Source organism: Drosophila willistoni (genome assembly GCF_018902025.1).
Source record: "Drosophila willistoni isolate 14030-0811.24 chromosome XR unlocalized genomic scaffold, UCI_dwil_1.1 Seg144, whole genome shotgun sequence".
Taxonomy (NCBI): domain Eukaryota; kingdom Metazoa; phylum Arthropoda; class Insecta; order Diptera; family Drosophilidae; genus Drosophila; species Drosophila willistoni.
This window is the reverse complement of record NW_025814057.1, coordinates 7,748,904-7,764,799: the sequence shown is the minus strand read 5'-3', so window position 1 is coordinate 7,764,799 and position 15,896 is coordinate 7,748,904. Positions and strand designations below refer to the sequence as shown.

At 40.6% G+C, this 15,896-nt stretch overlaps 4 protein-coding genes across 4 annotated transcripts; 2 read left to right on the top strand and 2 right to left on the bottom strand.

Annotated features, from left to right (window-relative positions):
- Positions 1 to 269: 269 nt before the first annotated feature.
- LOC6639387 (transmembrane protein 11 homolog, mitochondrial) lies at positions 270 to 1,975 on the bottom strand. Its single transcript, XM_002061963.4, has 3 exons — positions 1,869 to 1,975; positions 1,344 to 1,492; positions 270 to 1,221 (listed from the first exon to the last, which is right to left on the bottom strand). Exons 1-3 carry the CDS (start codon positions 1,889 to 1,891, stop codon positions 872 to 874), a joined length of 522 nt encoding a protein of 173 aa, XP_002061999.1. The 5' UTR covers positions 1,892 to 1,975; the 3' UTR covers positions 270 to 871.
- An 88-nt stretch (positions 1,976 to 2,063) lies between these two features.
- Positions 2,064 to 4,551, top strand: LOC6639388 (membrane-associated tyrosine- and threonine-specific cdc2-inhibitory kinase). The gene is made up of 5 exons (XM_023180764.2): positions 2,064 to 2,213; positions 2,351 to 3,368; positions 3,436 to 3,581; positions 3,652 to 4,073; positions 4,147 to 4,551. The coding sequence occupies exons 1-5, from the start codon at positions 2,151 to 2,153 to the stop codon at positions 4,289 to 4,291; spliced, it is 1,794 nt and encodes a 597-aa protein (XP_023036532.1). The 5' UTR covers positions 2,064 to 2,150; the 3' UTR covers positions 4,292 to 4,551.
- Positions 4,552 to 6,215: 1,664 nt separating this feature from the next.
- LOC6639389 (cytochrome P450 307a1) lies at positions 6,216 to 7,859 on the top strand. The gene has a single exon (XM_002061965.2). The coding sequence runs from the start codon at positions 6,249 to 6,251 to the stop codon at positions 7,827 to 7,829; it is 1,581 nt and encodes a 526-aa protein (XP_002062001.1). The 5' UTR covers positions 6,216 to 6,248; the 3' UTR covers positions 7,830 to 7,859.
- Positions 7,860 to 8,586: 727 nt separating this feature from the next.
- LOC6639390 (serine/arginine repetitive matrix protein 2) lies at positions 8,587 to 15,171 on the bottom strand. The gene is made up of 3 exons (XM_002061966.4): positions 14,061 to 15,171; positions 10,175 to 13,996; positions 8,587 to 10,098 (listed from the first exon to the last, which is right to left on the bottom strand). Exons 1-3 carry the CDS (start codon positions 15,008 to 15,010, stop codon positions 8,922 to 8,924), a joined length of 5,949 nt encoding a protein of 1,982 aa, XP_002062002.1. The 5' UTR covers positions 15,011 to 15,171; the 3' UTR covers positions 8,587 to 8,921.
- Positions 15,172 to 15,896: the final 725 nt, after the last annotated feature.

The window sequence follows — 15,896 nt, the reverse complement described above, 5'->3', positions numbered from 1 at the left end:
ATTCAAAAAGTTTTTCTACAAAATGATTTTTAGCGGAAAACTTTTGAATGAAATGAAAAGAATTTTGCCCTAAAAGTTAAAAGAAATCCGAGTTTAATATCGAAAGACAAAAAAAAATTATATTAAATCATGCTATTTTTTGAATTTATAGAATTAAACTTTCAAAATGTAAAAATTTTAAAGACTAAATTTGCATTTTAAAGTCAAATTTTAGAATTAACTGTTTGTTTTTCGTTTTTGGTTGTTTTATCTATTATTGAAATACCAAATTTATTAAAAATAATCTCGTTTTAATGATATGGCAGATGAGTTTCGAGAATTCTAATTAGGACTTAAGTTAAAATTGCAGCCCTGGTTTGTTTTAGGGGTTGCATAATAGAATTATGGACTTTATTTTGGTTTTTTTTTGTTTTTGTATATTTATATATATATATATATATATATCAGTATATTCACATCTTTTTTATTTCGCTTGGCTAATCTCTAAATAACAATCATAATTTATATGTTTTATTTTAGTTGGTTGCTTTTCTTCCTTTTTTTTTAACCTTGTATTTATACACAGAATATTTAAGTTTTTTTTGTTGCTTGCTTAATTATTTTTTACAGTGAATTTTCTGATCACATTACTAAATTTTGTTTAGTCTGCTTTACTCCGTTTTCTAAACATATTCCATAGAGACAAGTTAAAAAAAAAATGTATCAAAGACATAAACAGACGCAAAACGATTGTGAGTTGAGAATGGGAAAGAAAGGTGGAAAGGGGATTGGGGGGGTGGCACATTCCTGAACAATTAAACAAAAAAAAAGCAAATGCAATGGGCTGTGGATATTTCTTCTTCTATCTCATATTTCTGGTCGTTAGCTCCTACTACTTGTAGGAACGCCAAATTTGCCAGGCGCAAAGTGCAGCCGATAGAAAGGTGAAGCCACGATGTAAGTATTTGGTTTTTGTATTTGGGTTATAGCCCAGAATCACAGGCGATGAGACATCCGTTAGAGGTAATTTCTCCAAGACGCTGTCATTGTTCTCCACCTGATATTGACAGCAGGGATCATAGTTCCATGAGACGGTATATAGGCCGGTGCAGAAGAGCGATAGGGCACACACGGGGGCCGCAATCACTGGACGATCATGCCACAGTAAACTGGCCACCAAGGAGACAGCGCCCGATGCCACAGCAGTCTTATGTAGGCAATTGCCAACCCAAATCCAACGACCTACAACAAATGGATAACAAATTGTCAACGAAAATCGCAATAACAACAACAAGGAGTTGGATCAAAGTCGACTTTATCTCCTTATCCTCTCGCTCTTTTAATTATTCTCTCTGTCTTCTTACCTGTCTCATCCCCTAGACGTGGAGGCTCTATGATTATGAAATCTACTTTTGCCTCTAATGCCTTATCCAGCTCAGCCTCAAATCTTTCATGGGCATTTGAACTGTCGTAAACCTCACGAATCACATGAAAAGTGGGCACTTTGTTGGTGCTGAAAGAGATGAGAAAGAGAGAGAAAGAGAAAAGGAGTGAGAGAGAGAGAGGGAAGGAGAAAAGTTATCAATCACAGTTATCTTTCTATGGCAAGTTCAAGTTTAAGGTCAACCCTTGGCACAATCTCTGACCTGGCAATGGGCCTTGATATCTTCTCGGCAGTGGGACAAGTATATACATATGTATGTATGTCAATAACAACAAATACAATGTAACCGTAGCTCATTCAAATGCAATTTAAACAAAAGCCGCAGCCGACAGTTTTTCCAAGTTGCATAACAAAACCATTTTGCAGTTTATTTGCCGCCAATTGCCAATATGCAAATTATTTCACCATTTTTGGGATCCAGAAATTGTAAGAAATGTATATTCACCTGTCTATGCTTCTGGTAACCATTTTCGATGCATTTGTTTAATAAAAATAATATATAGGTAAGTTAAGAAGTTTGTTGATATGCCATATACGCCCCTATTAATTTACCACCCACTATTTTAATTAAGTACAATCGATAACTCAACGCTTTGATAATTATCGATTATTTGCAAATATTATCGACTGTGTGAAACTGAGTGTCCACATATCGTTCGATCTGGCAACGCTTTGGAAACCCGCAAAAAAAATTAAATTGGTTAAAACCAAGAAAGAAATTCAATTAATGGATATGCACAGCCTACCAGTGCCAGATTTAAGAGATGACAAAAAGCATCGGGAAAAACAGGTAGGTGTGGCTTTTTTAAATGATGCAAACAGCCAAAGTTTGAAGCCGCTGTTTACACGCACGCACACACACACATATACGGGCACACCAACATACGCACGCACACACAAAGATAGTTATCCTTTGTTTTCTTTCAGTTTCATGGCCATGAAAATAGCAACCGATTTCGTCCACCCAAGTACAAGGCACGTGGCAGCTATGTAATGGGTGAAAATAATAATTTAAATCGCAGCTCATCGGTTGGCTTGAGCTTAACTGCTGGCACATCGGCTGCTGGTGTAGGCGGCGGGGGAAGCGGCACCGGTGGCGGCTGCCCAGGCGGAGGCGGTGGCTCTCCATATAATTTTAACAACACTTCACAATTAGCCCATGCGATCTCGTTTCGGGAAACCAACTCATCCAGCCCATCTCACTCTCTGCCTCTAATCGCAAATAATAATGAAGATGTCGATGCCAATTCCTCATCATCCTTTGGCAATAGCAGCCATTTCGAACTCTGTTTCGAACGTCTAGCCAAGCTGGGCGAAGGCTCATTTGGCGAAGTGTTTCAGGTGCGAGATCGGTCCGATGGCCAAATGTATGCGGTGAAAATCTCCAAGCAATTGTTTCGTGGCGAACAATATCGATCGGAACGCTTGGAGGAAGTGCGTCGGTATGAACAATTCTCGGGACACGAGAATTGCATACGATTCATACGAGCCTGGGAACAATATGATCGCCTCTTCATGCAAATGGAATTATGCCGCGAGAGCCTGGAGCAGTATCTATGTCGGTGTCAGCATCAAATTGCTGAGGAGCGGATTTGGCATATTCTATTGGATTTATTGCGTGGCCTCAAATCATTACATGATCGCAATCTCATACATTTGGACATTAAGCTGGACAATGTACTAATTGGCGAGGATGAGGAGACATGTAAATTGGCTGATTTCGGTTTAGTTATCGATGTGGATAAGGCCAACAGTCATCATGCCACCGAGGGTGATTCACGTTACATGGCACCCGAGATACTGCAGGGACAATTCTCCAAGGCAGCAGATATATTTAGTTTAGGTATAGCCATGCTGGAATTGGCTTGTTACATGGACTTGCCATCAAATGGCCCCCTATGGCATGAGCTACGTCAAGGCATCCTGCCCGAGGAGTTTATAGACAGTAAGTCATACATAAAAGCGAGGACGGAGAAGAGCAATTGCATTCAGAATTTCTTCAATTCTTGCAGAAATCTCTGTGGAACTCCAGCAGGTTATTAAGAGCATGATGACACCCGATCCTCAGCAGAGGCCGACAGTGGAAGAGCTGTTAAATCATCCCAGACTGCAGCAAATGCAACAGAGAGAGAAATCTCTAATGACATTCAATTATTTGGTGAGCAAATGAAGTCGAGAGATCAAGATCGCAGAACATTGACCAGGAATTTCCACTTTATTATTTGCAGTCAAAAAGCTTTCGTCGTTCTAGTCGATATTTCTGGCTAAAAATGTGCAATTTGAAAATTTGGGCATATCGTTATATATTCTATTTTTTGGAAATTCTACATATTCATAAGCCCCTGAAGCTGCCAATGGCTTCAAAACAGACTGACAGTTTAAAACCAACTCCTTATCCCCCGTCATCGCCCAGTAATGGCAATGCCAATCCCAATCCCCATCCCAATACCAATAATCAATTATCAAACACACCCATTATGCCTGTGCCAGACATTGAATTGCAATTGGTTGGCTCAACGCCCATAGCAAATCGGGATTATTATACATCAGATTTTCTAACGAGAGAGGATGCATTCGATATATCACCGCAAGGCTCACCCGGCATTGCCATCAATTCAACGCCCCTGAATCACAAGCATCGTGACAAAAGGTGAATATATAACCCCAAATATTTTCATCATTAAAATATTTAACACAATTTCGTTGTTCCCTTATCATTTTAGTTTGAATTCATCACGAAATTTACGATCTTGGAGTTTTAATCATATACTTGTCGATCAGAATAATGTATCATTACCCAAATCATTAAATAACACTTCGTTTCTTCGTAAAAAACTCTTTGTCATGGACAGCGATGAGGAGGAGTAGGAGTAATTGCTGCAGCAGCAGTTAACTTAAAGAATTTAACAATATGTATGTGTGTGAGAATCTTCCAAGTGAGTCACATGAGAAAAATATTGGCATATTTTGTTACTCAAAAGTATTTAATTTCGCTTCAAATGAATAAAGGAAAAATTCACTTGAAAGATTCTCACATAAACATATAGAATTATCAACTCAAAACATATGGCAAGCAAATATATAAGATATACATACATATACACACATATATATATATATTATATACATACGTATCTCTCATAAGTTAAAAGGTTTAAAAAAACAAAAATAATTATTTTTTAATGTTAAACGCTTCTTTAGAAGAACTTGTTGTCATTTTATTCTCTATATTTAGTATATAGTAAATGGAAAAAATCCGAATTGTAAAAGATAATACATATAAATAAGCATGTGATATGAAGGCAAAAAAACAAAAACAAAAAAAAAAAAAGACACTGAAAAGAACGTGAATTGTAAAAAAGTAAAAAGAAAAAAAAAAAACAAACAAAAAAAATGCAGAAAAAATTAAAAATTTAATATATGAAATATTTTTGTTTTCCCTTTATTCTTTTTTGTTTCAATTTTTGAAGACTATTAAAAACTTAACTCAAACGAAATAGAAATTGTTGTACTTTGAATGATTTTTTTCAGAGACACATTTTGTTTTTAAAATGTGTATTTATAATTAGCCGAAACCTTTTCAAAAGATTGCAAAAAAAGAATCACCTGTTTTGTTTTTGGAATCCCTTTCGTTGGAATCGATATGTCTATCTATTTTTTATTCGATTTTGATTAACAATAACTCATTCGACGGAATATTTTATTCACTATCTTTCGTAGTCCAAGTGTAAACCCTAATCGGGTTAATGGACGTCCTGTTGTTGCTGTCGATGCACCATTGTTGCCGTTTAGAGCAGTTGAAATGGTCACTGATTTGAACTGGAACGCTGTGATTCCATTCCATTTGATCATCGGCAATTTCGTATGATTAAGCAACTCGTATTTGATAAGCAAAAAATAGCTATAGTCTATAGTTCTGTGGCTTGGCAACCTTTGCAATTGCCGGGATTTGTGTTGTTGCTGCTGCTTTTTTAAATTTGTGTTGCTAATGTTGTTGCTAGCAATATTTTATTAGCTTGAGCTGACAGCAACCTGGTCGATGTTATGGCTATAGCGTGAATATGAGGCCTACCGTTGCTGTTGGTGTTGATGATGATGTTGATTGTGTTCTGGTGACAGCAACTGTTGCTGGTGTACGTTCTCGGCAACATCATGATGTTGTTGATGATAACGATGTTGCTGCTGTTGGTTATGTTGCTGTTGGCTATTCGACTGCTGCTGCTTTTGCCATGCCAGCCGCTGGTATGCCTTTCAAGAGGAATCAAAGGTTGCTGCTTGTCCTGCTGCTGCTACCTTTCCTAGTTTAAAAAAGATTGCTGATTTAATTTGGTTTTCTTGTCTTCATTAAACCATATTTTAGATTTTGCTTTTTAGACTTTCATTTTCTATATTCTTTTTGCTTTTCACTTTTTTCTTTAGATATATTATTTGTTATTTATACACTTTCTTTCACTCTAAGGACATAAATTAGACGAAATATTATCCCTTTCTAGTTTCTTTAGGGGAATTTGCAATATTCTTATAAGATTAAGAGCTCTTGTCCCAATATTATCTACACTCAAATAGCTATATCATTGAGTTTAATGGAAGAGTGCAACAAAAAAGATCCTTGATTGTATGGGTGAATGGGTGTGTATTTAAGGTCCTTGGTAACATACAAGATGATTCACGTTCGAATGGCAGGTAGGAAATGAAGTAATATGCAGGTAATTGCATTTTTCTTGTCTTTGTGTCTCGCGTTTCCTTAATGCGAGATTACTTGTTAAGTGGCAAGATATGATTCCATTCAGTTGCTAAGTAAACATCCTTGTGTATAGGACAAACCATGGAAAAGATGTTCCTCGCTACGTTACTCTTCTGTGTTGTCGTGGTAATCGTCTCTTCGTATATAACCATCTTATATAGGGCCAAGAGGAAAGTTTCAATTACCATACGTCAAAGCAAGCAACACTATAACCAGGCACCAGGACCCAAACCCTGGCCAATAATAGGGAATTTGGATATATTGTCACACTATCAACACAATCCCTTCGAAGGTTTTACCAAATTAACTCGAGAGTATGGTGACATTTACTCCCTGACATTGGGTCACACCCGTTGCCTGGTGGTCAACAATTTGGACTTGATACGTGAGGTTCTGAATCAGAATGGACGATTTATTAGCGGACGTCCGGATTTTTTGCGTTATCATAAACTTTTCGGTGGCGATCGAGCCAACTCCTTGGCCCTGTGCGATTGGTCCCAGCTCCAGCAGAAACGACGCAATTTGGCTCGCCGTTATTGTTCGCCACGGGAATCCTCCTCGAATTTCATTAAAATATCGGATATCGGCTGCCAGGAGATGAATGAACTGGTCAAAGAACTCGATCAAAGGCTGGAGCAAGCCATCGATTTGAAATCTTTGATATTGAAAGCCTGTGCCAATATGTTTTCGATTTATATGTGCTCGCAGCGTTTCGATTACAATGATCAGGATTTTCAATTGATGGTCAAGTATTTTGATGAAATCTTTTGGGAAATCAATCAAGGACATCCATTGGATTTTTTACCCTGGCTACAGCCATTCTATCAGGGACATTTGAGGAAAATTGTTAACTGGTCAACGACCATCAGACAAATCATATTGGAACGCATTATCCTTGGACGTGAGATGAATGTAGATCTGGATACAGATGACGATGGCGACTTTACAGATGCCCTACTCCGAAGTCTACGGGAAGATAGTGAAGTCTCTAGGAATACCATAATCTTTATGCTTGAAGATTTTCTCGGTGGTCATTCGGCAGTGGGTAATCTGGTGATGATAACACTTGGCTATATAGCCAAAAATCCATCTATTGCCAGGCAGATACAAGAAGAAGTCGATGCCATATCATCGAATGGTCAGCGGAATATACAATTATCGGATATGTCACAGATGCCCTACATTATGGCCACCATATTTGAGGTTCTACGCTACTCATCGTCACCCATTGTGCCGCATGTGGCCACAGAAGATGCCCTAATAGCTGGTTTTGGTGTACCCAAGGGCACAATTGTTTTCATCAATAATTATAAACTGAACACAAGTTCCGAGAATTGGTCAAAACCAGAGGATTTCGAGCCCAAGAGATTCCTAGAGGAGGCAAATACCAAGCGGTGTTCCATCGGCTCCGATTCGGGCATAGAGACCATTAAGGAAATGCAATTGAAAAAGAATATTCCACATTTCTTGCCCTTCAGCATTGGTAAACGCACCTGCATAGGCCAGAATTTGTTAAGAGCTTACGCCTTTCTATTGCTAACCAATATTATGGGACGTTATGATGTTGATGGTAAAAATCTCACAGAGATTCAAATGAATCCAGCCACTTTGGCATTGCCAGCCAAATGTTTTCCCTTGATCTTAAGGCGTAGAAGTTTTTAAAGAATAAATAACAAATAATAAACAAATTTAAAATAATCATAATAATTAATTGATTGCAGTAAATATTTACAGTGATTGGAACATAAAAAAGTCTTGTTACTTTATTACTTCATTACATTTAAGAAATATAACAAAAAAAAAAAATAAAATTTAAATAATAATTATAATATAATACTATCCAAAAAAGCTGTAGACCCAGAACAAGAGAGAGAGGGAGAGAGAGAGAGAGAGTTACAAAAATTGAAACTATTTTGGGCCAAATTTTCACACATTTTCTTCATTTATAGTTTTACGACTTTAAACAAAGTCTGTTAATTTTTTTTTTTTTTTTTTGGTTACATATAAATTGACTAAACAAAACAGAAAGTTAAAGTCTTCTCACTTGACCTTAGACTAAGCGGAAATTGTGTGCATTATTCATTACAAAAAAAAAAAAAAAAAAATTATATAAATATATATATATATTTAATGTAAATCGGAAACCCTTTTCACTTTTCTATAATTCGTAAAGGTTTTTTGTTTGTGTGTTTTTTTTGGGGGGTTTGTGTGTGTTTTTAGTTGTATTCTCAATTTAAACTTATTTAACTATTATTTATTTAATTTAAATCTATACTTTTTTCGTGTCATATATATATATATATATATATATATATATAGAGAGAGAGAGAGGGAGAGGGAGAGAGGATGTTTCACTTAAACAAATTACTTTCTATATACATTTTTATTTTCTTATAGAAATCAATGGGACTAAAATAAAAAAAAAACAAATTATAATTTTTGTAAGGGGAAAGAAACAAACATAGAAATCAATGCATCAGTTTATATATATAATTTATATAGTAAATATATATAAAATGTAAAGCTTAAACAAAATCTAAGTAGAAAAAAGCATATTAATTTGTTATATGTTAACAATAAATGCAATTTGTTCTTTGAATGGTAATAAGGGGATGAAATCTTAAGATCAATACGGAGTCCATTTCTAAAAACTATAAACAAAAAGAAAAAAAAAAAACTGAAACTAAACCTACAACTAAAAGACTGAGCAGGGACGCGGGGGGTAGATCAGGCTAATGATGATACGTGGGGCACTTATTGGGTCTCCACTAGTAGCATGGGTTGGGCCGGTGGCTGCTCCACCACTGGCTGCGTCTGCTGTGGTGTCTCTTGCTCTGAAGGATCAGCAGTAGCAGTAGGATTTGATTCCAGCTGCTTCTCCTTGCTGAGATCTGTGTTTATCAAAGATGATGATGATGATGATGATGTTGGCAGCTCATCTGCTGCATTGCCTTGTATGGGAGTTGTTGGTTGCTCCTCCAAATCAAGGGTTTTGGGCAATGGACCCAACTTTTGTAATATATCTACTGGCATAATCTCTCTAATGGATGGCACCGATTGCACTGTAAACTGCGGCAACGGCGGCGGTGTAAAGAACGGCAGAGTCAAAACTGATGCTGATGATGATAATGACGAGGATGATGATGACAACGACGCGAGCGGCGCTATGTCCATAGCAATTGGTAGCACCGGCAATGGGGCAGGCACAGGTCCAACTGTCATCGGTAATATGAAGCTGTTGTGACCACCGCCGAGAACAGGTATGGGCTGAGAGACACCAAGTGGAGGAGGAACAGCAGCAGCTGCAGAAGCCACAGAAGAAGCAGCCACCGCTGCCGTATCCACCGAATCCACCGTCTCAATGGGTCGTCCTGGTAGCGTGCGCAACATGTTCTGATAGTGGGGCAAAGGTGGTGGCGGATGTTTGCTAAAGAACTCCTTGAAGATGGATGCCTTGGTCATGGCATCGGCATGCGGTGGCGGCAACCAAGGCGGACGTTGCCTAAGCAAATGTGGCGGCAATGGCGGCAGATTGCCCGATTTCATTAGCATGCTAAAACGCTTGGCATCGAATCGTGGCATTAGATGATGATGACCAACTCCTGGTGGAGGTCGCACCATTCGCGTATGTCCCTTAATGATGGCCCCCTTGTGGGGATCGAAATGGAAATAAAGAAATTTCGGTTTCTTTTGCACCATCACGGGTTTCTCCACATTCGGTGGCTTCGGTGTCAGTGGGGGAGGCGGTGGCGGTAGAGCCAATAGCTCATCCTTTATGCGTTGCAGCTTGGCAGCCATTGTTGAACGTTTCTCGCGATATTTATGTAGGGCACGTTCCACTGCCCTTTCCACAATGGAACGATCTTCGCTTTCACTTTCATAATTGGGCAAAACATTGTCCACAAAATTGACGCGTTTCCGTTTCGGTTTGCTGAATGAAAGAAAGAGAGAGAGACGAAGAGAAAGTTGAAATATAAGAGATCGAATTGATTTAATGGTTAGTTTACCTCTTATCCTCGATGGGCTCCTCTGTGCTCGGTTTGGGTGTAATCTCAGCAATCGGAGCACTTTGTGGTATATCCAAGCCGGCAGAGGGAACAATTTCCAAGACATTGCCCTTTTGTACGGCCACCGGGTTGATCGGTGCTTTGGGCAATTCACGCAAAACACCTGGCGTGGGGGCAGCATTCGGTTCCATGCCCATGCCCATGCCCATTCCATAATCATATTGGGCATTGTATTCGGTATATTGGGCATAGGCCTGCTCCATATTCGTATACGATGAGGCATCCATGTAGGCAGCAGCATAGGCTCCAGCATCTCCATAGTTGTCACCCATTGTGGCCATGCTGCCATCCTGATCCTGATGATACATATTATAATAATAGCAGGCAGCGGCTGCTTCCAAGCCGGGATTCTCTTCGAAATAATCGGCAAACGATTGTCGTTGCGGTGACATTGGCGTACGGGAACGGGAATGACTGCGGGAACGTGATCTAGTCAAACGCCTCTTGCCCACACCGCCGACTCCTCCGGGTGGTGAACGTGACCAACTGCGTCGCATGGGCGGCGACGGCGGTTTGAAGGGCAACGGTGATCGTGAACGGGAATACGAGCGACGTCGTGTGAGGGAGGATGATGATGATAGCGATGAGGGTGGAGGCGGTGATCGTGGACCCATATTCTTATGCCTTAAAGGCGACAGGGGTTTCCGACGTCTACCCTCATCACTGAGATGTTTGGAACGTCTCGCTCTTCGGTGAGGACTCCGGCTCCTAGTTCGACTACGACTCAAGGTACGACTACGGCTGCTGCGTGGCAGTTGTCGTATTTTACTATACCGACTACGTGACGATCCACGCCTATTAATCGGTGACGGGGGTCGCCAGCGTTTGGGACTTGGTGTACCGCCGCGTCGGCGATTTGAACGTTGGCGGGATATGGAACGAGAGCGGGAATGCGTACGATCGCGCGGCGTTTGCTGCCGGCGAGCGGAGGAGGAGGAGTTGGAGGTGGAGGAAAAGTTTTTTGATCCACCTCGTGATCCAGTTGACATCGCTTTGCTGCGTGTCTCCAAGATGGTGGGCTTAACTATAGCTATCTCTTTGGGTGGCCTAGTGGGCGTGTTTGTTTTCTGCTGTTGGTGTTGTTGTTGCTGCTGCTGCTGCTGGTCCGTATCATCTCTATCAAAAATGACCGACTTACGTGTAAGTTTCAATGGAGAAATTGTCAACTTGATGGCCTCACGATTGGCATCAAAAATACTATTTACTGGCGGACTCGGTGGTCGTGGCTCTATGACGGGCAGCTGCTGCTGCTCATCTTGGATCATTGGATTGGAACTGGTGGCCGTTGTAGATGCTGCCGATGATGCCTGCTCATGCTTACGATATTTATCCATAATGGCATTTCGTTGCATTTGAAAAAGAGATTCCATTTTCAGCAGCTCCTCGCATATATCATCTCCCGGATCATAATTCTCACGCATCATTTGTATGCGTCCGAGATTATCTTCGAGATTTTTTAGCTTACGCAAATCTTTGCTAACATTATTCTTCTTTTGCATATTTGAGTTATTCGAGGATGTTAGTTTATCGCTTTCAATTTCCTGTTTCAGCATCTTTTCTTCATCTAATATTGACGTCGCAGCCGTTGACTCCGCTGGGACATGATCTTCCATCTCCTCATCTTCGCTATCATCGCTAGAATCATCGGAATCAGAGCTAGATGTACTTTCGCTACTGCTATTTGTTGAACTGCTGGTTGAGGTCGATGAGGAGTCGCTTGAAGAGTCTTCCGCATTGTCGTCTTCCTCATCATCATCATCCGCGTTCTCTCCATTATCCCTCTCAGTGGTTGTATTATTGCCCTCTTGTATGGAATTCATGAATCTATCATAGATATCATTGATATTTAGATTATTGGGTGTGGCAGGTTCATCTACTCCTCCTCCTGCTCCTTGTTTGGCCTTGGGTGGTGGAGTACTTTTAGCATTCCATAAGGTATTCGAGTCATCATCAGCTAAATCACCGTTTAGATAATTTATTGCCCCTGACGGGGGTTGATTAATCTCTGTTTTAGTATTTAGTACCGAAGGCATCATCATTAGGGAATCATCATTCTCCCAATTGTCTATATAGTCATCGGTATCGGGACTGGATTCCTCCACCACAGGAGCGACAGTGGCCACTGGTGGCATGGGTACGGGTGGCGGCGTCATATTTCGTTCAATTTTAATCTTTATATTACTTGGCATTGGTAATGTTGCGGATACTGGCGATGGACTGCGACACTTTTCGATTTTGATGCGTGATCTTGATGAACGTGATGTTGTGCCATCCCTTTCCTTCTTCTCTGTATCTCTATCCCATTCGTTTTGACCATTATTTAATACTACTTCCCTTTTGAAGGGATTCACATGAAATTTGACGGATGGCGGTATCGCTCCATCTGTTGACTTCTTCTCCTTCTTGAGCAATTGCTCCTTGGTGGCGGCCAGCAAGGCCTCTAAATGCAAATCATCATTGTCATTCAATAGAGCATCGATACGACTATGAATCTCACTGGCCCGGAGCAAGGGCGTCGTATGTAGACGATTCAATGGCGGTGTAGTGCTACGATCCACGATTCGAGGTTTCTGCGGGGGAGGAGCTTGTGTTTGCGGTTGCATTTGCATTTGGTTTGTAGTTGTATTGGCAGGAGAGGATGTGGCGGTGGCTAGTAGTGGTAGTGATTCAGCAGTTTTGCTTTCGTTTCGTATTGCATTCAGTCTTGGTGGGGATTCGGCGAATATGTCAAAGGGTTTAAACGACGCTGTTGGTGTTGCTGGTGTTTCCAACGCCGGCGACTCTTGTGGCATTTCAGCTGCTAGAGTTACTAGAGGAGTAGCTGTAGGATTAAGTGTAGGAGTAGCTGCCGGCGGCGGTGGTGGTGTTCGAGCCTTAATCTCGGCTTGTTGTCGCGTTTTGCTGCGACTTCTGCTACGCCTCTTGAGTTTGTCCTTTCTATCTTCCCGGGAACGTGAACGTTTTTTATGCGTCTCTTCCCGTTCCCGTTCCCGGTGCTTATCCTCTTTGGAACGTTCTCTGGCTTTGTCCCTGTGCTCATCCGCGTGTTCCTTTCTTTCCCTTGAACGCTCTTTTGGTTTATCTTTGGAGCGATCTCGAGATTTCGAGTCTTTTGCTGGCTCGGGAGATCGTTCCCGATGCGTTTCCTTTGATTTGGTTTTAGGCTGTTCTCTGGATTCGCGATGCGATTCCTTGGAAAGATCTCTGCTTGGCTCTTTTGTATCAGTTTTTAATTTATCCTTGGAGTGATGCTTAGATGTTATTGTTGTTGTTGATGAGGAATCTTTTATTTTGTCCTTGACCTTTTCTTTGGACACATCCCTCTGACTTTTATCCCTAGGTTCATCCCTGCCCTTGTCCTTGGACGGGGCTCGGGATGACTTTTCTTTTGTATCAATTCGAGATTTGTCATCTTTGGATTTGTCCTTGGGCTGCTGCTGCTCTCGAGACTTGTCTTTGGGCTTTTCCACTTTTTGCAAATCATCCTTGGTAGAGGATTCCTTGATCTTCTCCTTGGAGCGTTCGTTTTGCCTTTCCTTCAAGAGATCTCGCTTTCTATCGCTAGATCTTGGACTTTTCCTGTCCTTGGATCTCTCCCGTTTCGAATCACGCTTGTGATCCCTTGATTTTGCTGGCTTCTGCTGTTTGTCATCCTTGCATTCGCTCGCAGAATCCTTATGCTTGCAGTCCTTGTGCTGCTGATTGCCACACCCATTAACCAAATTAAAGACATACGAAACAGGCGGCTGGCAAGAAGTCCATCTGGAAAGAAAGTAACCTTATGGATTGATGGAAGAACTGATTAGAAATGCAATTCTCAACTTACACCAACTCTGATTGAGGTTTCTTAGCGATCGATGGTGGCAAAACCGGGCCGTAGACTGGTCCACCGACAGCTCCAGCGACTCCCGCTCCACCACCATTATTGCCACTTGCACCTGGTGGTAGGGCTGGGCTTCCGGAATTTGATTTCATGGGCGAGACCATACGTTGTGGAGTCTGTGACCTATTCCCATTGAAGAATGTGGGCGGTCTGAGTCGGTTATGCCCGAGCATAACCATTCTGGGCATAAAGCCCATTCGAGGGAAATCAAAACAAACCGGACGACTGTGAAATCTCATTGGACTGCAGCGTAAAAAGGGATGTGGCGACGGTTGCGGTGGCACTTGAGCCTGTGCCTGGGCAGCAGCAGCCTCTAATTGCTTCTCCTTACGGGCCTGTTGAACATCTTCGACGTTTTGCTGCAGCATCTGCTGTTGCTGCTCATCTCCCGAGGAATCTGTGTCCGAGTATAGACCTTCGTCATCATCATTTGGTGGGGCAGTGCGCTGTTCAGCTTTGGCAACATCATTATCATTGGCATTACCATCATTATTACTCTCATCCTTTATCCCGTTTTCAGCTGGGGCAGATAATTTTTCCTCCTTTCGTCTAATTACCTCCAGTTCCAGCTTACTCCTGACTTTCGCCTCATCAATTGCGGTCACCTCTGACTCCCTCTTGCCAGTCTCCCCATCGTGCGCCTTTGTTGCCTCCCCACCCGCACTCGCACTTGCACCTGCACCCTCACAATCACCATTCTCATGGCCATCGATTTGTGTACTGGCCGCTGTTAGCTTGCGCAATGTTCTGCTCATTAAATCCTTGGAAAGGAGTTTCTTGGCTCCCGCTGGACTGCTTGTGTTGCGTGGTGGGGTAACAACTTCGCCCGGTTCTAAACTGCTAGTGTCACCATCTTGTAGCTCCTCAACGGCTACTCCAGCCAGCGTTGACATAGTTGTTAAACGTTTTCGCCTCCTCTTTTGCTTCCGATTCTCTTCTCTGTTTTAATTCGGGTTTCCTCCAATCTGTGCTAGCCTATATTTGTATATTTGGAATAAAAAACTGTGCTAGCTGGTTTTTTTATTCTGTGCTACAAAATAGTGCTGGAAACAACATCGTTATATCGATAATATCTATCGATGTTGACAACAGTTTTAATGTATCGATTTTTTCCCATCACACAATTAAGCCACCAAAACATTAATTATTTGTAATATTTCTGTATTAATAATTAATGATGGCAAATGAAAAACCACAAAAATTAAATAATTCTATTAATTGTTGTTTATTTAATGTTATTTCGAATAAACCAATAATTAATCGATAACGTTCTCTTGTTAACCAAAATAATTAACCCAGTTAACATTTTTCTTGCATGTCTTGGTATAGACTCTGCACTATGGTATTAAATAGATCTTGAAATGAAAATCTCAAAATTCAAATTTCAATACATTATCTTAAGTTATGTGCATTTTAAACAAATAATTATAAATTTTCAATAGTTTTCCTCTTTTGAGCGAAATGCAGGCAAGAATCTAATTTGTAGCATAGTTTTGTGCTCAATTTTTAGAGAGAGCGACCTTATTTTAAAAGAGAGTGCAATAACATTAAGCTGTTAACTAACAGTGTCAGCAGCTGCTAACTTAACAGGTGAAATACATAACGGAAAACTTAAAACTGTTGTTAATTTAAATTTAAAATTTGCAAAAATGTTTGAAAATTAATTACAAAACAAAGAAAGAAATGTAAAATCATAACAAAAGCCACATAAAATGAGTTTTAAAGCAAATCAAACACCAGTGTTTGTTGCTTTTTTTTAAACATATTATTTCCGCTTCC